Raw genomic sequence first — 25,458 nt, 5'->3', positions numbered from 1 at the left:
CAAATAACAACAAGGCTTTCCACATTGTTTCTTGGGAATTTTATTGTCACCCTCATGAATTTTGAGGTTTTCTCAGTTGTTATCCATGTAATGCCAAGGTTTTGTGCTTTGTACCAAATGGATTGTTCATTCCCTTAATGGAGATGAAGCTTGGAAAGGTTTGGTTTGACATTTACTATATTTGGGCATCATTCTAGATGACTAACTTAGAAGAGGATTGGGCTACAAACCCTTCTCACCATGAAGAGTATAGTTTACATTGAATAAACTTTTGTTATTAAAATAATTTGGAGATCCTTGGAGGTCATGTTAAGGCTTAGATTTTTTGGAATGGTTCAAGCTTCCATGGTGGTCTTTCCATTATCCAACAAAATATCTATTCATACCCCATTCCATGGTGGTCTTTCCATTATCCAACAAAATATCTATTCATACCCCATTCTACTATTAGACAAATATGATACCAGGAGTAAACTTAGAGGAGGGTGAATCAATTAACTATCAAAAATCAGAACTTAATGCATATCAAAACCATTAAACTAGAGCACAAAAGAACCAACACAATGAAGAATAGAACATGAAAGCACAGTACACACAACACCAATATTTTTACGTGGAAAACCTGGTGAAGGGAAAAACCACGGTGGGAAACCCTACCCATAATCAGATGAATCATTTCTAGTAGTATTGTGAACAATTACAATGGGGTATGCACTTGCAGAAAGGCCAACAGCCTAGAGCACACTACTCACCACAAAAATAAGTCTCACTGACTTGCAAAAACATCGTACTACAATCTGAAAAGAATGAACTGTGAAAGTAGCATCTCCTAATGCTTGATACAATTTTGGTTAAGCACAGATGTCTGCCCTACAATACAAAAACCTTCACCAGATGATATATCACTTGTTCACACATAAACCTTCCTCTGATAATGCAGACATAACCATCCATCCCATCGATATCTAAATTACATGAATAAGTCACCTATAAATATAGATTATCAACCTTGTTGACAAGGTCGACTAAACCCTAAACCCATAATAACAAAAATTACATTACACAGTATCACCAGACCAATATTATGATTTACATTACATAGCATGGACCTAAATAAAGTAACCAAACAATTCCATCCGTTGGAAATTCCACTAAGATCAAAATCCAAAACACTTCACCAACTAGTATAAACCCTTAGTGAAGTAACATAGAAAGTCTAATTGGATCCAACTAGGACCACCATTATAGCATGCCAGCCAATGCAAAGTCACCAAACTCTCATAATATGATCAAGAAGCAACTCCAACATGATAAAAATTGAATCCATAAGACAGACCAAGATTGTTTGACCAAAACACCAAATATCACTTACTGGTAAAGCTAATCGGGAAAGCTAGAAGCTAGTCGATATTAATAAATACCAAAATCCATAACAGCCCAAGCACCAAATTGTAAAACAACAAAAAATAAAAAGCATATAAACATCCTGGGTAAGGATCCAAAACTGATTCTAGAGATTTGATCATACCAGAAGAGAATCATAACCAAAACCAAGATGATCACAAAGACTAACCGGGATAGGACCAACCGGGATAGTCTCCAACCGGGATACAGTGTTGAAATCAATGACAACACTTAACCAAATCCAACATATTGCCAACATCTACAAGATCAATGTTTCCCCTTGGTCAGGTTTGCTTGGGTGCATGTCTTAAAAGTTAACAAGAAATAAATTTCATGTTTGTTGGATTTATTCTCTTGAACTTCTATGGGTCTCATATAACAAAATGAAACTAATTCCAACTTTAACCTTTCTAAATAGAATTTCAAAACCTTTGATATGGTCATAGGCATAATTACAACTGATATGCTTCAGAAAATTGTTATGAACTCCTTGAGGCCTTGGTGGAAAGATTGGAAGTGGGATCCAAACACCACCTTCCATAATTATAACCCTTATTATGGATATTGTTGGCTCTCTCCCCAACTTTTCATGGGTTTATTATTAGATTAAAGATGACATTTGCAATTGTTAGTTATAGTTTGTCAACACATTTTTTTCACCATCTACTCAATTGCTCTCGAACCAAAATTTTCCCACTTTGCCAAGTGTAGTATTTCCCAAGGCCTTCCTATGGGCACTAAGTTATCCCATTTGAGCATATGAGATCCCAACTACCCTTTCTATGGGAAATCAAAGTCTTGTAAGCATCTCATTTGGTTATGTCCTAGAGATGAGAAAATTTGGACTTAGACTGATAATTTTTCAAATCCTTTTATCTAGAGCTCTTCTCTTAGCATATGCTTGTTCTTGTGAATTGGTCTTGTATCCATCACAAATTCAACTAGAATTGGCATGCTTTCAAGGTGGAGATTTTCTTCAACATGTGAAAAGATAATAATTTTACAATCTTTGCTAATTGCTTATTTGATTGATATATTTCATTTTTTAAAGCCATTATTTGTTCTATTATTTTGTTATACATTCAAGTGTAAGCATTTGGTTCTTAAATGTAATATATTCAACCAAAACTTAATCTCGCATCACCCTACCTTTTTTTGTGTATAGTGTACTTTTAATTAATTTTTAATGAAAATACTTATTCATAAATAAAAAAAATCCCTAGTAGTTGAATTAAAAAATATCATTTGTAATTAGCATAATATCATATTTTTATGTAAAATATAACTTATATAACTTAAAATATAACTTATATAAATAAATAAAATCCCTAGTTGTTGAATTGTAAAATATCATTTGTAATTAAAAAATATCATTTGTAATTAGCATAATATCATATTAATACAAAGGGACCAATTGTTGAACAGTAAACCTTTGGACAATCTCTCACATTTCATTAAAAAAATAAGGTATTTATTGTGTTCACCCTTTTATATTTGTGATAAGACATGTTATTAATATGAAACACTCCAATGCATATACATTACTACCTCAATAGTTGTACACATAAGAATAATATTTTTTCACTATGATAACAGTATTTGCTTAAGTGAGCATCTTATTTTATAAATGACACACTTATAGTGGATAGCTAGGATATTTTATTTTAAACAAAATAAATATTTATTTCACTTGTTAATGAATGTATTTATGTTTTTTTTATATAACATTTATAGATTCTCTTATACTCAAGTATTGGTCTATTTTGACCAACATTTGGCAAAGAAAAAGAAATTGCATGCAAATTATTTATTTACAATATATAGTATAAATATGTGGCAAGACTATATATTATAAGCACAAGTGCTTGTACAACTATTGGAACCTGTAAAACTGCGAGCCCCTCTCCCCTAAATAAATAGTTTGTTAATTGTTTAGTGGGGACCTTTTCCATCAACAGATCATGCTACTTGAACAATAGATAGGGGAGAGGACCCAATAGTTGAATACATTCAAATTGTTCTGATAGAAGTTGTTGATTTAATACCCATGCTAGTTAATTTAATGTCCAATTTTTTTTACATCAGTGCACCAATAGTTGTGACTTTAAAGTTGTTATTATTGATGTCAAGGAAATTGTTCACACTATGTAAAATTATAAGGCTCCTGATTGTGACGGATTCCTTTGTGATTTTTACAAGGCCATCTAGCACTATGTGGGTGAGGACCTGCACAAAATTTATCTAGAAGCTTTCCACTCCAAGTCATTAGGTAAAATAATTAACACAAAAAATATTTTTTTCATACCTAATATTGGATATTTGCAAGACATCTCCAACTAGAGGACTATCACCTTTCTCAATGTGTCATACAAGATCCTTTTCAAATATTTGACTCTGAAGTTCCATCATCTCCTTGTAGGAATTGTGTGGGCAAAGAAAATTAGTTTCATAAATTATAGGTATGTCCTTGATAATTTCATTGTGGTTTGGAAAGACTTGTATAGAATATGCTAGACACTAATAACAAAAGGGTCTATTATTTAAAATTCTTTTTGCCAAGGCTTATAATCATATTGAATGACCCTTTATTGCAGCCATGCTTTAAGCTTTAGGATTTGAGCCCCACTTCATTCAATATATTATCATTCTCTTTATGTATACCTCTTCTTGCATCACTATCAACAGCCACTAGTCTAGTGCCCTTGGCCTCCTTTGATCCATTCAACAAGGTTGTCCCTAGGCCCTCACCCTCTATGTGTTTGCAATTAAAGGGTTAGGTTTTCTCATGGCCCACTCTATGCCTCCATGGTTGGTTAAAGGTATTTCCTTACCGAATTCAACAACTCAACTTTTTACTATCCACTTTGCAAATGAATTGTTCCTCACTCTTATTAAGGACGAGAGAAATATCAAAGAAGCCCTCAAATGCTTAGATATTTTTTTTAAGGTTGCAATTTTAGCCATTCAGTAGTATAAGACTCAATGTTACAGACAGTCATATCTCTCCATGCTATCTTGACTTAATTCCTTCAACTAGAATGGATTGGTCATGGAGAGGTTTTTAAATTCCTAGGAATTATTTTTACTTTATAGCCTTCACAAGCATTTTTATGGAATGGGATGGTTTCTAGAATTGAAAAAACTTTGCATATTTGATCACCAAACCTTGGTCTTTCATAGGGAGATTATAAGTGTTCCAAAATTCTTGTGACCACCCACATCTTTATTCTTCATGTAATAAGGCCTCTTACATGAAAATAGAAATTTTTCACTATGATTTTGTTATGGCTTCCTCAAATAACAAGAAGGGTTTCACCATGTTTCTTGGGAATTTTATTGTCGCCCTCATGAATTTTGAGGTTTTCTCAGTTGTTATCCATGTAATGCCAAGGTTTCGTGCATTGTGCCAAATGGATTATTCATGCCCTTAATGGAGATGAAGCTTGGAAAGTTTTGGTTCGACATTTACTATCTTTGGGCATCATTCTAGATGACTAACTTAGAAGAGGATTGGGCTACAAACCCTTCTCACCATGAAGAGTATAGTTTATATTGAATAAACTTTTGTTATTAAAAAAATTTGGAGAGCCTTAGAGGTCGTGTTCAAGCTTCCATGACGGTTTGTCCATCAACCAATGAAATATCTATTGGTATCCCATTCTACTGTTAGACAGATCTGATACTGGAAGTAAACTAAGAGGGGGGTGAATCAATTAACCATCATAAATCAAAACTTAATGCATATCAAAACCATTAAACCAGAGCACAAAATAACCAACACAATGAAGAATAGAACATGAAAGCACAGTATACACAACACCAATATTTTGACATGGAAAACCTGGTAAAGGGAAAAACCACATTGGGAAACCCTACCCACAATCAGATGAATCCTTTGCAGTAGTATTATGAACAATTACAATGGGGTTTACACTTGCAGAAAGGCCAACAGCCTAGAGTGCACTACTCATCACAAAAAGAAGTCTCATTGACTTACAAAAACATCGGACTACAATTCGGAAAGAATGAACTGTGAAAGTAGCATCTCCTAATCCTTGATACAATTTTGGTTAAGCATAGATGTCTGTCCTACAATACAAAAACCTTCACCAAATGATATATCACTTGTTCGCACATAAACCTTCCTCTGATAATGCAGACATAACCATCCATCCCATCGATATCCAAATTACATGAATAAGTCGCCTATAAATACAGATCATCAACCTTGTTGACAAGGTCAGCTAAACCTTAAACCCACAATAACAAAAATTACATTACACAGTATCACCAGACCAATATTATGATTTACATTACATAGCATGGACCTAAATCAAGTAACCAAACAATTCCATCCATTGGAAATTCCACTAAGACCAAAATCCAAAACGCTTCACCAACCGGTAGAAACCCTTAGTAAAGTAACACATAAAGTCTAATTGGATCCAACTAGGACCACCATAATAGCATGCCAGCCAATGCAAAGTCACTAAACACACAAAATATGATCAAGGAGAACCTTCAACATGATAGAAACTGATTCCATAAGCCAGACCAAGATGGTTTGACCAAAAGACCAAATATCACTTACCGGTAAAGCTAATCGGGAAAGCTAGAAGCTAGCCGATACCGGTAAATACCAAAAGCCATAATAGCCAAAGCACCAAATCGTGAACCAACAAAATATAAAAAGCATATAACCATCCAGAGTAAGGATCCAAAACTGATTCTAGAGATCTGATCATACCGGATCAGAATCATAACCAAAACCAAGATGATCACCAAGACTAATCGGGATAGGTCCAACCGAGATTTAGTGTTGACATCAATGACAACACTTAACCAAATCCAACATATTGCCAAAATCTACAAGATCAAGGTTTCCCCTTGGTCAAAATTGCTTGGGTGCATGTCTTAAAATTTAAGAATCTGAAATAAATTTCATGTCTATTGGATTTATTCTCTTGAACTTCTATGGGTCTCATATAACAAAATGAAACTAATTCCAACTTTAACCTTTCTAAATAGAATTGCAAAACCTTTGATATGGTCATAGGCATAAGTACAAATGATCATGTTCATAAAATTGGTATGAACTCCTTGAGGCCTTGGTGGAAAGATTGGAAGTGGCATCCAAACACCACCTTCCATAATTATAAGCCTTATTATGGATATTGTTGGCTCTCTCCCCAACTTTTCATGAATTTATTATTAAATTAAAGATGGCATTTGCAATTGTCAGCTATAGTTTGTCAACACATTTTTTTCACCATCTACTCAATTGTTCTCAAACCAAAATTGGCCCACTTTACCATGTGTAGAATTTCCCAAGGCCTTCCTATGGGAACTAAGTTATCCCATTTGAGCATATGAAATCCCAACTACCCTTTCTATGGGAAATCAAAATCTTGTAAGCATATCATTTGGTTATATCCTAGAGATGAGAAAATTTGGACTTAGATTGATAATTTTTCAAACCCTTTTATCTAGAGCCCTTCTCTTAGCATATGCTTCTTCTCGTGGATTGGTCTTGTATCCATCACAAATTCAACTAGAATTGGCATGCTTTCAAGGTGGAGATTTTCTTCAACATGTGGAAAGATAAGAATTTTACAATCTTTGCTAATTGCTTATTTGATAGACATGTTTCATTTTTTAAAGCAATTATTTGTTCTATTATTTTGTTATACATTCAAGTATAAGCATTTGGTTCTTAAATGCAATATATTCAACCAAAACTTAATCTCGCATCACCCTACCTTTTTTTGTGGATAGTGTACTTTTAATTAACTTATAATGGAAATACTTATTCGTCAAAAAATATTCCCTAGTAGAACTTTGAATTAAAAAATATCATTTGTTATTAGTATAATATCATATTTTTATGTAAAATATAACTTATATGCAACTTAAATGGACAAGATACATATTAGTAATTATTAATGTGTTTTATCTCTAACTTTTATATCCACCACCAAAGGACCAATAGTTGAACACAAAATATTATTTGTTGTTAAAAAAGAAACATATTATTATATAAAATACAACTTATATTGAATACAAAGGGACCAATTGTTGAACACTAAAACCTTTGGACAATCTCTCAAATTTCATTAAAAAAAAAAGGTATTTATTGTGTTCACCCTTTTATATTTGTGATAAGACATGTTATTAATATGAAACACTCCAATGCATATACATTACTACCTCAATAGTTGTACACATAAGAATAATATTTTTTCACTATGATAACAGTACTTGTATAAGTGAGCTTCTTATTATATAAATGACACACTTATAGTGGATAGCTAGGATATTTTATTTTAAACAAAAAAAATATTTATTTCACTTGTTAATGAATGTATTTATGTTTTTTTATATAACATTTATAGATTCTCTTATACTCAAGTATTGGTCTGTTTTGACCAACATTTGGAACCAAAAAAAAAATTACATGAAGATTATTTATTGTATAAATATGTGGCAAGACAGGATATTATAAGCACATGTGGTTGTACAACTATTGGACCCTGTAAAATTGCTAGCCCCTCTCCCCTAAATAAACATTTTGTTAATTATGTAGTGGGGAGCTTTTCCATCAGTAGATCATGCTACTTGAACAATAGATAGGGGAGAGGACCCAGTAGTTGAATGCATTCTAATTGTTGTGATAGAAGTTGTTGATTTAATACCCATTCTTTTTAATTTAATGTCCAATTGTTTTGACAACAGTGAACCAATAGTTTTGACTTTAAAGTTGATATTACTAATGATGACTACCCATAATTGAATGAAACACACCCTTAGTTGTCAAAAGCAACCAATCATGTGATGCCACATCAATTTCACACATATGGAGCCCCTTTTGCACAACTAATGGTCTCACCCTTTTTTTTGGATTGTTTTGGACACCTTGGCAAAAAGCATGTTGATGTGGCATCACATAATGATGTGGCCTTGAAACCTTAGTTATAAGCAGGGGACTTGCCAAGTAAGTTGTTGTAAAAAATTGTGACTGATTTGAAATTTCCACATAAGATTTTGAGAGGCACGAAGTTAGGGTGCACAACTATTGGATCCTCTCCCCTAATTCAAGACACACCATTAACACCAATAGCGATTAAAACCACGTGGGTGATTGTAATCAACTCACAGAAAATAATTTAAGAAGAAATCTTAAAATTGTATTGTTTGTAATCAACAAATTAATTTAAATTGAGTTAAAGAAATACAAACTTGATAGATTTGTTTGAATTAATTTTTAGAAATTTAAATGTTTAAAGATTAATGTTGATCAATCCAAATTTACAAGTTTAAATTTCGCAATGTGTAGCTCAAACTCAATATATATATATTCTATTTATTAAATGATTTCTATTTATTAAACAGTATCAGATAATGGACCAATAAATGAAAGTGATAAAATCAGTCAAAACTTTCAAGGTTATTGTGACCGGGCAAGGAATCAAACTTCGATTTCAACTTAAATTTTTCCATCAAGTTCTTATCATTTGCATGTACACAACAAATATCTCTTTTTACTTCGACCACATGGTTTGCTACAATTAATTCAAGGAAAATAATTGAAGCAGAAATACATGTAGTTGATGTATTTGTTAGGTTTTTTCTATTGTGTAGTGTGGTTGGTTATCTTGTGCTCTTTATCAGTTGTTTGGTTTTATGCTCTGATTCATAGGTTGTTTGGTCTCATGGTGGTTTCTAGACACAACAAATATCTCTTTGTACTTCTTCTACCATTGCAATCAATCTACAGAAAATAATTGGAGAACATATATATATGTAGATGTTGAATTGAAGTTGGATTGTTTTCAATTCTGTAGTGTGGGTGGTTATCTAATGGTCTATAGGTTGTTCTCTCTCGCTGTGATTCATAGATTGTTTGGTCTCGTGCTCATCTATAGATTGTTTCGTCTTATATTGTGTTTAGTCTCATCATAGACTGTTTGGTTTCATGCTCATCTAATCATAAACTCTATATATTGAAAATTAGCAATCAGTCTATTTTTAATTTGAATAGTATGATTGTTTATCATGTGATCCATAAACCGTTTGACCTCATAAATGTCATATTTTAGCTATCCACTGAAAGACAAAAGTAACTAATTAAGACTGTACCCTGAATGCCATATGTTAGCTATCCACCGAAAGACAAAAGTAACTTATTAAAGCTGTACCCTGAATGATTTTCTTTCTACAGTAAATTTTTTTGGTCAGGTGGATAAAAGAAGCACAAAGAGCTTGTACAAATGACATATTAACTAATAAATATAAACAAAACTGTATTATGATGGGTGGATAGACAGTAGATTAGTTGTTTAGTGGGAACCTTTTCGTTTGAACAACACATAATTCTAAACATGCCATCAACATTTTCAGTAGTATTTAACACCCTGGTGGTACCTCTTCGCTTTCAAAATATCGTTTCAAAACGGTGAATTAACTCATTGCAAACAGTGCTTTTTGGTGAGATCTAGAAGCGTATTGTGAAGTTAACATTATTTCTTTTCTGTCTGTAGAATAGCAGCAAATATGGAAGAACTGAATACAGGAAACAAAATGCCTGTAATTGGGTTTGGAACTGCTGTCCCACCTCATCAGTATGAGGAGATGAAGGCAGCTGTCGGTATGGCTCTTAAGGTAAACTACACTTGTTTTGGTAATAGTAAAAAGGATTTGTGTAATTTGTTTTTAATGTCTTAATATTTTTCTAAACCTGATTAACCTGTATTAGTGTGAATAAAGGTTGGATACAGACAGTTTGACACCGCTAGCTGTTATGGCTCAGAAGGCACGTTAGGAGCAGCTCTCAAGGAAGCTTTTCAAAGTGGTGATATCAAGCGGGAAGAAGTGTTTGTCACCACTAAACTCTGGGATGACGAACATGACGATCCTCTTGCTGCTATCACCAGAAGTCTTAAGTATATAAATCTACACATATTTCTTAATAATCTATGTTTTATCTTAGAATGTACTTTTTCATGTAGATATGTAATTAATGCTTTTGCTGTAGGAATTTGCAACTGGAATACGTAGACTTGTATCTAGTCCACTGGCCTCTACGTCTAAGGAAAGGGCATACCCTTCCACTAAAGGAGGAAGACTTTTTACCTCTGGATATCAAATCTACATGGCACGGCATGGAAAAATGTTTTGAACTGGGTCTCACGAAAGCCATTGGTGTGAGCAATTTTTCCTGTAAAAAAATTGAAGATTTGTTGAAACATGCCAAAATTCCACCTGCTGCCAATCAAGTAAATACTGTATAATTTTTTTCTCTAAGTTTAGTGATCTACATTTTCTCTAAAAAATTAAGTAGTTGATCAAAAGTGGCGGAATATGATAGGTAGAGATGCACCCAATGTGGCAGCAGAAAAAGCTAAGAGAGTACTGCAGTAAGATGAAAATTCAAGTATGTGCATTTTCTCCTCTCGGAGCTCCAAACACTCCATGGGGATCCAACATCGTGATGGACAGCCCTGTGATTAAGGAAATTGCTCAAAAGCATGGAAAATCTATAGCACAGGTATATAGTTCTCATGTCTTCTTTAATTTTTGAATGTGCCACCTTATATATCTTCTTCTTGTTATAGCTTGCACTTTTTGCCACATTGATAATGAATAAGACCACGTGGTATCTTGTATGTTCCTTGCAGGTTGTGTTGAGGTGGGAAATAGAGCAGGGAGTCTGTGTGATCCCCAAGAGCTGTAATAAAGGGAGGATAACAGAAAATTTTCAGGTTTTTGACTGGTGTTTAACCGCAGAAGACCATGAAAAAATGAGCAAGCTTCAGCAGAAGAAGATATCGAGGGGAGAAGATCTTGTAAACTCAACAACTAGCCCTTATAGAACCATTTAAGAACTATGGGATGGAGAGATATAATAACCGACCATGGCATGGTTATCTAGCTTAAGCTAGGAATGTGTTTATTGCAACTTTACAATATTGCATCCCAGCCTACCTTAATGTGTTTTCTTTATTTCATATTCTGTTTAGTTAAGTAAATAAATTGAGCCTGCGGTTCAATAATCTGCATTAGTTGCCTGATCATCAGTCCCATCACCCAAAAAAAACAAAGTATTATATTAAAAAAACAGACCAATTGTAGTGGTTACCTAAGCATATTTGTATCTCTAATGTGTTACTTTATTTGATTAGATCAAGTGAAGAGAATTTTTAGATATGGAAATCCATTTTCAGGATTAAAAGGAAATGTGCAAATTCTATTTTTCTTTGTATGGCATGTTAAAGAAATAATTAGCGTTTGAAAAATCTTGTTTATCTAGAAAATTTAAACATGCGAGTGTATCAAAAAGTTGAAAATGTTCAGGATTCAGAATGAAAGGATTGTTCAAGCATTTGATGAAAATAAACTCAGAGGGAACGTGTTTATTAGAAATTAATAGAAAGCAAATGATTGTAGATTATATTTAGACCAAAAGGAAAATAAAAAACATGAGACATTTAGAAGTCAAATTATAGTTTCATGCACTTCATTTTGTAGTAACATTAGTAATCAATGGGATTTTAAAATAATTGTAAGTATCTAATAAAAACATTTAGTAGAGTTTCATGCTTGATCATTGTAATATGGGATATATTTTCATGAACGACTTGTTGTGTACTATTTTATTTAAATTAATGTATAGTTAAATAAGATATATTTATAAAAATAAATAAAAATGAACTATGTTAAAGTAAAAAAAATGTTTAGATTAGATAAGTATGACAAGGTTCTAGTCTCATTTACATAGTAGTCATCAAGGCAAAAAAATAAAATCTCACAAGCATTGAGATTGGGACAACAAATATCTTAAACAAAAAGAGAAAAAACCAAAGAACCAAGAAAATAGCACAATAGGGGAGATCAACTACGAACCAGTAGAGAACTAGGGATCATTGAGAGATCTTAGGTTCTTAATGGCCTACCATTCATTTTGAAGAAACTCTGATTTATCTTTGTAGGATACCTCCTCAGAAGACACAGGATAACTATAAACCACCACTAAAATATGCGGAGAGGTGTGAGGAGTTTTTGAACCATGCATGATCCTTTTGTGGGTAGATTGTTGAGGGCTACTTTGAGCTTGAAGGCCAACATCCTATAGCCTACATTTTTTTCTCCTTGTGCAGCTCACGCTGCAAGGCTTGAATCTTGGTGGTCATGTTCTTAACTGGTTCTTTGTAGTAGTCAATAATATCCTAGATATTTATTTAAAAAATACCCTAGTTTTCTTTTAGTTTACCCACCTCCTCCTTTAGAAGCCACCTTTGATCCCCCAAACTAGCCTCCTTCTTGATGTCATGCACCTCCTTATCAAGCTTCTCCCAATTGTGAAAAGTGGTAGACACTTTCTTCATAGCATCCCAAATGCATTTGTGGAGAGACTCCTCTAGCCACTCTTGTGCTTTCCTAAACACTAGGGATTCAAGAGGTTATTTCTTCTATTAAGCAAAGTTGGGCCAATTGCCATTTAGAAATTTCCATGTTGATATTAAAGGCTTCGCAGACTTCTTCAATTTTGGCTTGGATCCAAATGCAAAGAAGACATCGAGTCTAGTTAGGTTGGATGATAGAGACCACATCCAAGTCTTGGGAAAGATCTTTGGGAGGGGAAATGGAGGCTCATCTAACAAAGGGGAGGGGAAGAAAAAATAAAATGACTAGGAGAATTGAGAAAGTTGGAGCTTAGAAGTTGTTGGAATCAAAGTAAATGGTTGATCCCACAATACCGGGTTACACTTTTATGCCAAACGTGACACTAAAATCAGTATTTTGCACCAGATCTTCACTTTCTAACACTTATAGCAACTAAACCATTAAGAATTTGAAGATGAAGTAAAGTATTGATATGTGGGATTTTTTGTATGGATTCTAAATATATATATTTTTAAATTGTAAATAAATTATGCATAATTGTTTGTAACTTTTAATAATTTAATTTTTACAGTAATCAATATTTTTTCAGAAGTGACATTTATTGTGTAATGTATAACATTTTTTATAGCAATAATAAAATTATAATTTTTAAAATATAGATTTGTCAAACTAATATCTTGTGTATGGATTTTTTTCATAGTTTTTTGTTGCCTTTTTTTTTTAGTTAATTTTTTATGTCAGCATAATTGTAATTTGGACAAAGGTGTATTCTATAATGCATATCTTTTTTTGTACCATTTGAATTAACTTTTTTGTGTGTTGAAATGAGGATATCAATACCTAGGGAAAATATATTTTTTACAATTTTTTCTCTATTTTTTAATTTATCCACATGTGAAATACGATCCTTAATATTTAATAAAATAACCTGCATTCATAAGAAATTAAAAATAAAAAATTTAATGCAATTAAATATATTCAAAATTATACTTTTTTAAAGCTTATAATAAGGACTACATACTTACAAAACAAAATTTAAAAATGAATTCATTTGACCCCCCAAAAGCTAATGTAAAAGTGGTTTTTTATTAGCATTTTGATAAGTGTGAATGAGACTTCATTATAGGTATGATTTAAGAGTAGAGAGGTTCTATCTGTAGTCACATAAATCTGTCCAGTTTAATTAAATGAATATTTCCTATTTATTTGATTAAAAATCCACTAGCCATCAGTTAATTAAATTAATATTTAATTAATTCATCTTCAAACATTATCCTATTAATTAAATAAATTATTTGATTTATTTTAATTAATTTATTATACCAAATTCACAAATCAATTAAATGAATAAATCCTATTTATTCAATTTAACCCCCTTTCTTCTTTTAAATAAATTAAATAAAACATTTATTTAAATCATTATCCCCCCCCCACTTACATTTTCCTACAAATGCAACTTGCACCTATTTATTGAAATAAATGAATTTTTATTTTAAATAAAATCTTATTTTCCCTCACCCACCAAATCCACTTGCAATCCTAACCCCCTTCTAGATTCTTATAAACCCTTCCTAATTAGCCTAATCCATCCTATAATTATTGTCACATTCCTAAGCAACTTGGAGTCACTTCTCAAAGACTTCAAAGTCTTTTAAAAGCATTAAATGCTTTATGTGTTCAACAAACTAACCTCTAAAGTCTTCCAAAACCACTAATGGCTCTTACATGACCATTAATGGCTCTTACATAACCATTTATGGTTATTTCAACTTGCACTCATGGGTCTCCTTAAGCATTTATTACTTTGACCATGGTTATCCCTTTTGCCTTTGCACAAGAGTTTATCCATTGGATAAAAGCTTTATTCTTTGAATAAAGAATTTATTCACTCAACCCAACCTTGACCTTAACCCCCAAGTTGACTCCCAGGTCATGTCAAGCATTTAATGCTTATTCCCTCTCCTCTCAACCTATCTCATATTGACACTTGTCATCTTGGGATTGGGTTGAAAGCCCTCACATAGATTGAATATCATTCAATCCTAGCCCTTGTTGATATTACTCAATCTCAACCATCCATTGCTCCATTTTTCCTATAAATAGAGCCCATTCCTTCATAATCCAGATCCTGAAAACTTGTATGCATCTAAGTTATAGAGAATTTTAGAGAGCATTTAGCATAAATTACTAATATCTTGTTATTTTGGTTTAAAATAAATTATTTTAGTATCAATAGCATCTAGTATTAGTTTTTTATTCACATTTAGAGCAAATACTTCAATCTCAAACCTCCATAAGCATCCATAAAAGCTGTTGAGAGCTACACTAGTTTGGAACTTGGAGAGGAGAGGAACAAAGGAGAAGGAGCTAAGAGCATGTTAGAAGGCATTTGGAGATGTCTCATCATATTTACCTTCCTAGTTAAATATTTTCTCATGCTTTTGGTATCTCTTTTGATATGCATGTGTAGGAAAGTATTTTGTTCATGATTTCTGACACTAACAATTTGGCTTTTCTTCTTGTTTGTGTTTTGTTATCATGACTAACCTTCCCTTTTTGTAGAGCATCATTTGGTGAACTCGACGTGAATCGAAAGACCTAAATTTTTTTTTTTTAAAACACAACTAACATGTTTGAATGTTGAGCTTGACACACAGGTCGCGTTTTAGCGCTTTTGATCGCAGTGTAGCACTATTGTAACTTGACATTCTAGCGCTATTGTATTTACAATAGCGCTATTGTCTCAAGTTTGGTGCTATTGACCTTTATTTAGCGCTTTTGTGCTTATTTTGGTGCATTTGTTCTTGTTTTGGCACTTTTGCATTTGCTGTTAAAGTTTTAGTTTTAGCGCTTTTGTCTTTGTATTAGCGCGTTTGTGTTAAAATAGCACTTCTGTTTTCAAACAGACTAGCACTATTGTAACAGAATGTCGTAAAAAATGTCATGTAACCGATGAAATAAATTTGCTTAGGCTTGTGGAAGCCCACCATGTTTTCATTTTTTTTTCTAACTGTTTGCTCCATGTACAGGTTTTAAAATAACTTTTTTTGGCTTTAAAATCTAAAAAACACTTCCTTTTGGTGCTTTAAAAATCACACAAAAACAAACTTTGTTTCTTGGAAGTTAGGCTTAATTTTCTTTTGGTGCTTAAAATCAACAAGGCAAATTTATTTCTTGCATCAAACTAAAATTTCACAATTAACACTTCCATTTTGGTGCAAATAAAAATTCACAATCAATTTGTCTTACCTTGCAAAATGATTTTCACTTCTTGCAAACGTGTTTTTCATTAAGTTGACCAGGATTTCAAATTCTAGTTTACTCAAACGTATTGCCTTTGAAGTTAAAAAGAACATCATGGTTGTTGGAGCAACATCTCCAATTAGATAGAAAATCATTGCAATGACAAGTTAAAAAGAACAAGTGAATTTTGTGTTTGGCACACTTGTGCAAAAGAGTTGGTCGAGTGGTCCTACTTCTAACACACACTATCCTCTCCCTTGGCTTTCGTGGTCTTAGGTGCAAGAGAAAAGTGTTAGTAACACTCAAATTTTTTATCTTCTTAAGAGAGGCCTTCCAAGAGACACATCACTCTTGGGAATGACCTCGTGCGGTAAATCCTTCGAGCCACTATAAAAATTAGGTGAGAGCCAAAGTTGTAGCCTTGGGTATAGTTGTTCCTACAGTGTAACTTGTCGAAAGGACAAATGGGCCCCACCACAAGTTACAAGGCTATTAAGTGAGTCACTGCAGAATGAACTTATGTCAAAAAACATCGAACATTACTAAACGCCTTTAAGTAGAAGCCCACCTGTTCTATTGATTGAGAATATTTGTGATACAATTCAATGCAAGAGCATAGATGGTTTTTCTCCCAAGATACTCACCATACATATTTCCTTAAGTAGAAACATAGCTTTTTGAAAAGTCACTTGTGACTTGATGAAAGTGGTGACTCCCCCATCATAGGGATCATCTATTTGTTATGCTCGCGCAAGACTTAGTATATCACATCCTTACCTGCCATGACGGGATTCATAAGGTATGTAGTACCAAAGTCAAAGAAATATCAAGATGTGGGCTGAATTTATCGCAACTGGCCATTTGACCTTAGGGATAAAAAGTGTTTGAAGTGTATTCATTTTTGAGTCAAGACCAAATACAAAATTGAGTCGACTTCAGGCTTTGGAAAAACACCTTAAAATACACTTAAAAGAAAGGGTCATAAAAAGTCCAAGGATTGGGTTGATCTAGACCCATACTTTTTGTGCCTTTTGAGGCAAAATTCTTGTGTTTGTGTGATTGCTTTGTTTTCTTGTCAAAGAAAAAATCAAAAAATCAATTCCAAAACAAGTATTCATCCAACACAAACATTTTTCAAAACCAACAAAGGATCAAAATCAAACAAAGAGAAAAGTATCAAACTATATGATCATTCTTCACATCTTGAGAAAGAAGAATCTTTATCAACACATCAACTTGAAGAAAAGACAATTGAGCTCAAAGGCTCTTATCAAAAGGAGGAAACTCTTCTATCTAAATAGACAAATATTTGTCTCTAATAGAGCTTTTCCACATCACATGCATCTCTATCTTTAAGGGAAATCAAACGAATTTGATCCAAAGTCATTGAACTACAGAGATTTTATGCAATATAGAGCTTTGAGTTATCACAAAAACCAAGGAGGCAAGATCAATCCCAACTTCTTTCCAAACATTTGTATCACATACAACGTAGCTCGAGAAATGCCACCAATGCCTAAAAGAGAAGAGGTAGAATTTGTCCCATATGTGACACAAAGCTTTTATTGAAGTTAAACATTTCATCCATCTCTCACCTTCACATCATCACTTCATTTTTCAACTCTCAAAACATTAAGAGGTTCTTGTCCTAAGTTCTCTTTTTAGATATTGCTTGAATCAAACACATCAAATCACTTCTAGATTGTTTCTACATCTAGGATAAGCTCATCCTAAGAGACATATCTACGTAGGTTAAAACTAGTTTATGAGTGAATCCTCTCATTACTAGGTAGTTAAGTCTGTAACACATCTCAGATTTCTCTACACCTTATCACATCAAACCTTATCAAACATAACAAACAATTCAAGAAAAAACTTTGGTCACATCTACCTTTAGTTCTAGGGATCCATATGCAAAGCACTTCACCAAACATCAATATTTCATTTCATCAACAACTCATCATCATTTTCATCAAACTTCAACAAAAACTTGCGAACAAAATGGCTAATACCAGAACACGATCTAGACAACTAGAAATTGAAGACGAAGAGGAAGAAAATATCAATGAGTTCCAAGTAGCCATTGGAGGAAATATCAATGATGAAAACCCCGACACTCCTACTCCAGCAGCAATAGAAAGGGCACAACACAACCCTCTCTTCAATAGACTTATTGATGAAATACTAAGGAACAATGTTGATGCCCACTTTTTAAGACTTGCTCGAGAAGGAGCCAAACTACGCTTTGACTTTGATGTTGCGCAATTAAGGCAAGCATCTGAATGACAAAGTCGCAATGAGGACAAAAGAGGTCGAGAATGAATTAGATACAACCTTCCTCAAGGTAATCCCCCACCACCTCCTCCAAATGAAATAGACATGTTGCGGCAACAAGTTGAAAATCTTGCTCAACAACTTCATAGTGGTATAAAAACCAATCAATTTTCACTCAATGACATTTGTCCCTATCCCTTTGATAGGAATCTTTATATGCCACCTTTTCCACGAGTGTTTGAAACACCCAAGTTCAAAAAGTATAGAGGAAAAGGAGATCCTCGCGATCATGTCAGAGAATTCCATTCAGCTTGCCTCGAAGTGGCATGCGAGGATACGTACTTCATGCACCTTTTTCCCCAAAGCTTGGGAGAAACAACCACATCATGGTTTTCCTAATTACCAGGTGGCATTAGGACATTTGAAGAACTCATCCATAATTTCCTGGCACATTACTCACACAACATTGAACGTGATATCACCATGGCTGATCTATGTAACACTAAACAAAAACAAGGTGAACTATTCTCAGTATTTCTGCAACGATGGCGTCAAATGTCTAGCAGACGTTCTCTTCAGTTATCTGAACAAGAACTAGTGGAAATATTTATTTCCAACTTAAAAGAAGAAATGGAATTTCACCTAAATGTAAAAGACATAGATTCTTTCAATGACATGATCACCAAAGGTTTAAAGTGTGAGTGGGCTCTCATCAAGAAAGGACTTATCAAAATCTACAATGAACCAAAGGATGGCCCTCGTCCATGTTTCAATAGTGACAAACCAAACTTCTAGAACAAAAATAAGAACATTGTCAATGACGGGGTTGTGGATGCAAGAACTATCAAAAGTGCACAACCTGTAGTTTGATTTGCAAGATAGAATCCCCCTCCTAAGAATAACACACTTTCTCCTCCAAATCAAGGTTGCATCACATCCCAAGATGAACCTAGACAGCATCAATAGAAACTGAAATGAACATACACTCCCTTAGGGGAACCCATCAAAATAGTGTTATGACAGTTGGTTTCTCAAAATTTGGTTACCTTACCAAAAACATTAAATTATGAACCACAAGTCAAGCCTTCATGGTGGAGAGATACTGAACATTGTGATTTCCATCAAGGGAAAGGGCATAAGACAAGCAATTGTCACAGATTGAAAGATCTTATTCAGGATCTTATTGAACGATGTGAAATCAAAATTGAAGGACACGACCCAAAGACAACAAATAATGATCATCTAATGTTCAAAAATCTACTTCCATCACAAGATCAAAGGGGCTCTTCTACTTCAGGGAGAAACACAGATACCACTGATTATATGCAAGTTGCATATAATTACACTATGAATCACCTATACGATGCCAGTGAACAAATTGCAACTATTACCATCAAAAATCTCAGCTCCACTTGCAATGTTGTTACACGTCGCAACAAGATTACCATAAAAGAAGCTCCACAAGGCACCACATCTATAACAAAGTAGTATAACCTTGTGGACCAATTAGAAATAACACCTGCACTGATATCTATCTTAGAGCTATTGCGCCTATCTCCATCTCATAAAACAATCTTGGATCAAGCTCTCCAAGAGGCGTCAGTCCCTGCAAATTTGAACACAGATCAGTTCCAAGCCATGGTTGGAAATCTAAGGTCATCAACTTGTCTCACTTTCTCTGAAAGTGACAACACATCCTTCTAGTAACCTCATAGCGCCTCACTACACATTGAAGGGTTTATCAACCAACAGAGGATCAAGCGAGTCTTGATCGATAATGGAGCAAGCCTGAATATTTGCACTCTACAATTAGTCACAACTTTGGGATATGCCATTGAATCAGTGGATCCTCGCAAGAAAATCACAATTAAAGCTTATGATGATGTCAAGCGTTCATCCAAAGGAGCTATTGTACTACCATACCGAGTGGGCCCTGTGGTGAAACACATCATCTGTCAAGTTTTGGACCTTCCTCTACCATACAATTTGTTGTTGGGAAGACCTTGGATACACGCCATGCAAGCCGTTCCATCCACCTACCATCAGTGTATCAAGTTCCCTCATAATGGTGTGGAAATTACAATCCTGGGAGATGCAAATCCCTTTGCATATTGTCACAATATAAATCATCAACCAAAGATAACCATTCCTAACAATAGGGAAGTCATCTCATCTACCTCATATGTAAGTCCAGCCTCTCTTTCCAGTTCAAACACCACTATATCCAAGCAAGAGAAGCTCAAGATGAAAATAGTAGAGGAAGGTCCTAGAGAGTACAATCTAAGCCAACTCTTTTGTGTTGGACAAATGCCCACTTCTCCAAGAACTTATGGTAAACCTCAATGGTTACTTCATACACCACTGGTCACACCAGCATGCACTTTGACTCCTTTCATCCTTGGAAAGAGTCAAGAAGACGAGACTAGAGATGAGGACTTAGCAGAATGGATCTATAAAGATCCTATCACCATAGACATTCCACAAGCTAAGCTTCCCATAGACCAATATGGAAAGGGTCTTCTCATTATGAAAAGAATGGGTTATGATGGTCAGAGTGCTTTGGGACCTTGCAAGCAAGGACGACATGAACCACTGCAGCCAGAATTAAAACCCAAGGATAACACTAGCCTTGACTTTCAAAAAGAGATCCTTCCTAAACTCAAATTCAAAGGAAAACCCAACCAACCTCTATATCAGCCTATTACAAAGAGACCACCTTTGATTATAAAAGAAACATCAAACACCATAACAACTGCCCCATTGAGGCTAAAACACCCAGCAATGCCAATCATCCCACCAATCAAACCAGCAATAACACCATTAATAGCAGCAACTATGACAGAACCCATGGCAATATCTACGACCTCAACAACTCCAGCAGAAGTAACAAAGTCAACACTACTGATACTTTCGATCTTAGATTCCTTGGTCCCCATAATCCTTCCTGCAGCACCGCTCATTTCCTCTATACAGGTACATCACCCGATCACACCTGCAGTGTTTAACTCAAAGGATATCCCAGTATGGTATAGTAATCAGCTACTGGAAAGTGACTCAGAGACCGACTCACATGAATGGGAATTTGATTCCATACAACTTAATACTTCAGATGAGGAAGACACATCACCACCTCCACCCTGCAAAGACATCCCTATTTACGGAGAAGCACAGATAAAGACCTCTCGGGTTCCTGAGCTGGAAACATCTTCCACAGACCCTACATCACATCCTACGCCTGATTCTGATAGGGAGAGTACCATCAATGATCTTCACCATAATGTCTTAACCCTCACTGACACATCTAACGAACTCAACCTAAATTGATGAAGTAATGCCCATTATCCATCCTGAACTCATCAAATGGAACCAACCTAATCCCCCATGTCTTGACCATTTCCAAAATGATGAGGCGATCATTGACTTTTTGGAACTACGGAATAGCATACCAAGCGGGGATCACAAAGCTGGATTCACCATAGAACTTAATAGCACAGCATACTTCGGGGCAAATGCCAAACCTTTCAGCTGTAAAAATATAACAATAAAAAATGGATCTTCCAGTAAAAACCACATTGTGGCACTGTTTGGTCCCACAAAAGTAAAAAGAAAGAGCGTATCCAATGGTGAAAACCTCTCTGAGGCGCCTGAGGATGAGAGGTTTGACATCCTTCCCTCTAGTACACAGCAGGAATGATCAACAATTCTCATCGAGGACACAAAAGAATACAACGTGGGGACTCTTGAAACTCCTCACCACATACATCTGGCATCTCTTTTAACTTTAGAGGAATAGCCCAAGTTTGTCAAATTCTTCTAGAAGTGCCAGATCAATTTCGCATGGTCATATGCAGACATGCCTGGTCTTGATCCAGATTTAGTCATCCATCACCTCACAATAGCAGAAGGAGTCAAGCCTGTCAAGCAAAAGCTTTGCAAGATGCATCCTCAGATTGTAGTACTCATCAAAGCAGAACTTAAGAAACTCTTGGATGTTCATTTTATTCGACCCATTGATTATGCGGAGTGGATATCCAACATTGTGCCTATCGGCAAACCAAATGGGGGCATCCGTATTTGTACTGACTTTCGAGATCTAAACAAGGCCTGTCCTAAGGATGACTTCCCCCTACCAAATATCAACATCATAGTAGACCTAACAGTAGGACATGCCATGCTTTCACTCATGGATGGCTTTTCAGGATACAATCAGATAAAAATTGCACCAGAGGATCAACATAAGACTACTTTTACATGCCCATGGGGCACATACTGTTGGAATGTGATGCCTTTTGGTCTAAAGAATGTAGGAGCGACCTATCGACGAGAAATGACCACTATCTTCCATGATATGATGCATACCATAATGGAAGATTATGTTGATAACTTACTAGCAAAATCACTCACAAGAGAAGGTCATCTGGACATATTAGAGAAAATCTTTGATAGACTGGAACAATATCATGTTAGACTCAACCCAAAGAAATGTGTCTTTGGAGTAACCTCCGGGATACTTCTAGGATACATTGTCTCAAGTAGAGGTATTGAGGTTGATCCAGCAAAGGTCAAGGCAATCATGGACATGCCACCTCCAAAGAACATCAATCAACTAAGAACACTACAAGGGCGACTCCAATCCATTTGAAGATTCATTGCACAATTGGCAGATAAGTGTCACCCATTTACACACCTATTACACAAGAACATCCACTTTCAATGGGATGCTAAATGCCAGCAAGCATTCCAGATGCTTAAAGACTATCTCATAAATATGCCATTGCTGATTCCACCAGCTCCAAGCAGGCCTCTCTTACTCTATATATCAGCAATAAGTACAGCATTGGGTGTACTATTGGCACAACACAATGCAGCAGGAAAAGAGTGTGCCGTGTACTACATCTCTCATATACTAGCTGGCTATGAACTCAATTACACACCTATTGAGCGAGCTTGCCTAGCAGTAATCTTGGTAGCCACCAAATTAAGACACTATTTGTTAACGCACAAAGTACAACTCATTGCCAAGATTGACCCACTTAAGTACTTACTCAGCAAAGCTGCATTGACTGGCCGTTTGGCCAAATGGTTGATGATTCTCAGTGAATTTGATATTGAGTATGTAGACCGAAAGGCTATCAAAGGACAAGTTATAGTAGATCAATTGGCCGATGCACCCCTCATAGGCGATCATCCTCTCATTTCCAATTTTTCAGATGAAGAAATATTCATGATTACAATAGCACAACCATGGAAACTATACTTTGATGGTTCATACACAAGGCATGGCTCGGGGGCAGTCATTCTATTTATAACACCTCAAGGTGATAGTATCCCGAAGTCATATAGGCTTTCATTTCCATGTACAAACAACATAGCTCAGTATGAGGCCTTGATCATAGGACTCAGGTTAGCCACACAATGGAAGTTGCATGAACTGCAAGTATATGGAGATTCACAACTAGTCATTCGACAATCAACAGATGAATATCAGACCTAGGATGACAAACTCATGCCATATAAACAAATGGTGGACAGGCTAAAAGCATCATTTACTACTATCACCTTTGAACAGATACCTAGAGATCAGAATCGAGCTACTGACACCATGGCTACTATTGCTTCTCTCCTAGATCTTCCGAAAAATTCAACACCCTATGAGTTCTTGGTTGAACAACTTTGGATTCCTGCTTATGATATCCCCAAATCTGAGATGATATGTCACCTTGTCAGTTGCAAATAACCATGGTACGGTGATTTCTACACCTATCTTCACGATCACACCCTTCCTCCTAACCAATTGAATAACCAACGTAAAACCTTCATTTGCCACACTGCTCGATATACCATTATTACTGAAACCCTATACTGATGCAGTCTTGATGGTACTCTCCTTCGATGTCTGGAGTAGGATGAGATAACAAAGGCCTTGGAAGAGGTACATGAATGAATTTGTGGAACTCATGCAAGCGGACCGTCACTCACCAAGAAACTCATGCGCACTGGATATTATTGGCCATCGATGGAAAAAGACTCCTACTACTTTGTCAGAAAGTGCAAGAAATGCCAAGTTTATGGAGACTTGATACATGCACCAGCACAGGAATTGCAACCAATCACAACACCATGGCCTTTTTGTCAATGGGGACTTGACCTTGTGGGTAAAATCCATCCATGTTCATCCAACGGCCACAAATTCATTATTACCGCCACCGAATACTTCACAAAGTGGATCGAAGCTATTCCACTTACCCAAGTCACCGGCAAGCAAATCGCCTCATTTATCCTTAATTAAAGTCATCTACTGGTATGGTGTACCCATGTCCATCATCATAGATAACGGCCTTCCTTTCAAGAATCAAGATGTCCATGAACTTTGTGAGAAGTTTCACATCCAACACTGCTTTTCCACCCCGTATAACCCACAAGGAAATGGTCAGGCTGAAGCATCGAATAAAAACATATTGAGAATCCTCAAGAAGACAGTCAATGATGCTAGTCATGATTGGCATGTTCAATTGAATCCAACACTATCGGCATATCGAACTAGTATTCAAACCCCTATAGGCACAACTCCCTACTCATTGGTCTATGGTGCAGAAGTTGTCTTACCTATTGAGGTTGAGATACCATCACTATGGGTTTCCTTGCATAATTTGATAGATGATGAAGCATACAGAGTATCACATCTTCAGGACTTAGAACTACTTGATGAAAAATGATAAGCTGCATACAATCACCTCAAAGCCTATCAGCAGTGCATGAGCTGAAGCTATAATCATTGAGTTTGACCTCGTACATTTGAGGTAGGTGATCTTGTTCTTCGGGAGAATCCTCATAACCAACCAAACAAAGAACATCAAGGAAAGTTTGAATCAAATTGGCTAGGTCCATATGTTATTACTGTTGTATTTGGGTCCGGGGCATATCAGTTGGCTACTTCAGAAGGAGAACCACTAGCAAATCCGATCAACAACTTGCACCTCAAAAGGTTTTATACATAAGCTGCACAGAGTGTTAGGCTCCCATATGTATCGGCAAAAATACCAAAAACATTCAGAAAAATGTCCTGAAGAACATACAAAAACATCAAAAAGGTAAAGAAATATCATACATCCAAATGGTGAACAACCACTCCAGTGT

At 35.2% G+C, this 25,458-nt stretch overlaps 1 protein-coding gene across 1 annotated transcript; it reads left to right on the top strand.

Moving 5' to 3' along the window:
• Positions 1-9,981: 9,981 nt before the first annotated feature.
• Positions 9,982-11,282, top strand: LOC131066571 (deoxymugineic acid synthase 1-like). Its single transcript, XM_059213447.1, has 5 exons — positions 9,982-10,062; positions 10,168-10,343; positions 10,436-10,676; positions 10,769-10,948; positions 11,079-11,282. Exons 1-5 carry the CDS (start codon positions 9,982-9,984, stop codon positions 11,280-11,282), a joined length of 882 nt encoding a protein of 293 aa, XP_059069430.1.
• The last annotated feature ends 14,176 nt before the right edge of the window (positions 11,283-25,458 follow it).

The sequence above is a fragment of the Cryptomeria japonica genome, chromosome 10 (genome assembly GCF_030272615.1).
Source record: "Cryptomeria japonica chromosome 10, Sugi_1.0, whole genome shotgun sequence".
Taxonomy (NCBI): Eukaryota; Viridiplantae; Streptophyta; class Pinopsida; order Cupressales; family Cupressaceae; genus Cryptomeria; species Cryptomeria japonica.
This window is presented reverse-complemented; position numbering and strand designations above follow the sequence as displayed.

Coding starts and splice junctions, on each gene's coding strand:
- LOC131066571 (XM_059213447.1), top strand. CDS start 9,982: ATGCCTGTAATTGGGTTTGGAACTGCTGTCCCACCTCATCAGTATGAG. Junction 10,063..10,167: donor CTGTCGGTATGGCTCTTAAG/GTAAACTACACT, acceptor GTGTGAATAAAG/GTTGGATACAGACAGTTTGA. Junction 10,949..11,078: donor ATGGAAAATCTATAGCACAG/GTATATAGTTCT, acceptor TGTTCCTTGCAG/GTTGTGTTGAGGTGGGAAAT.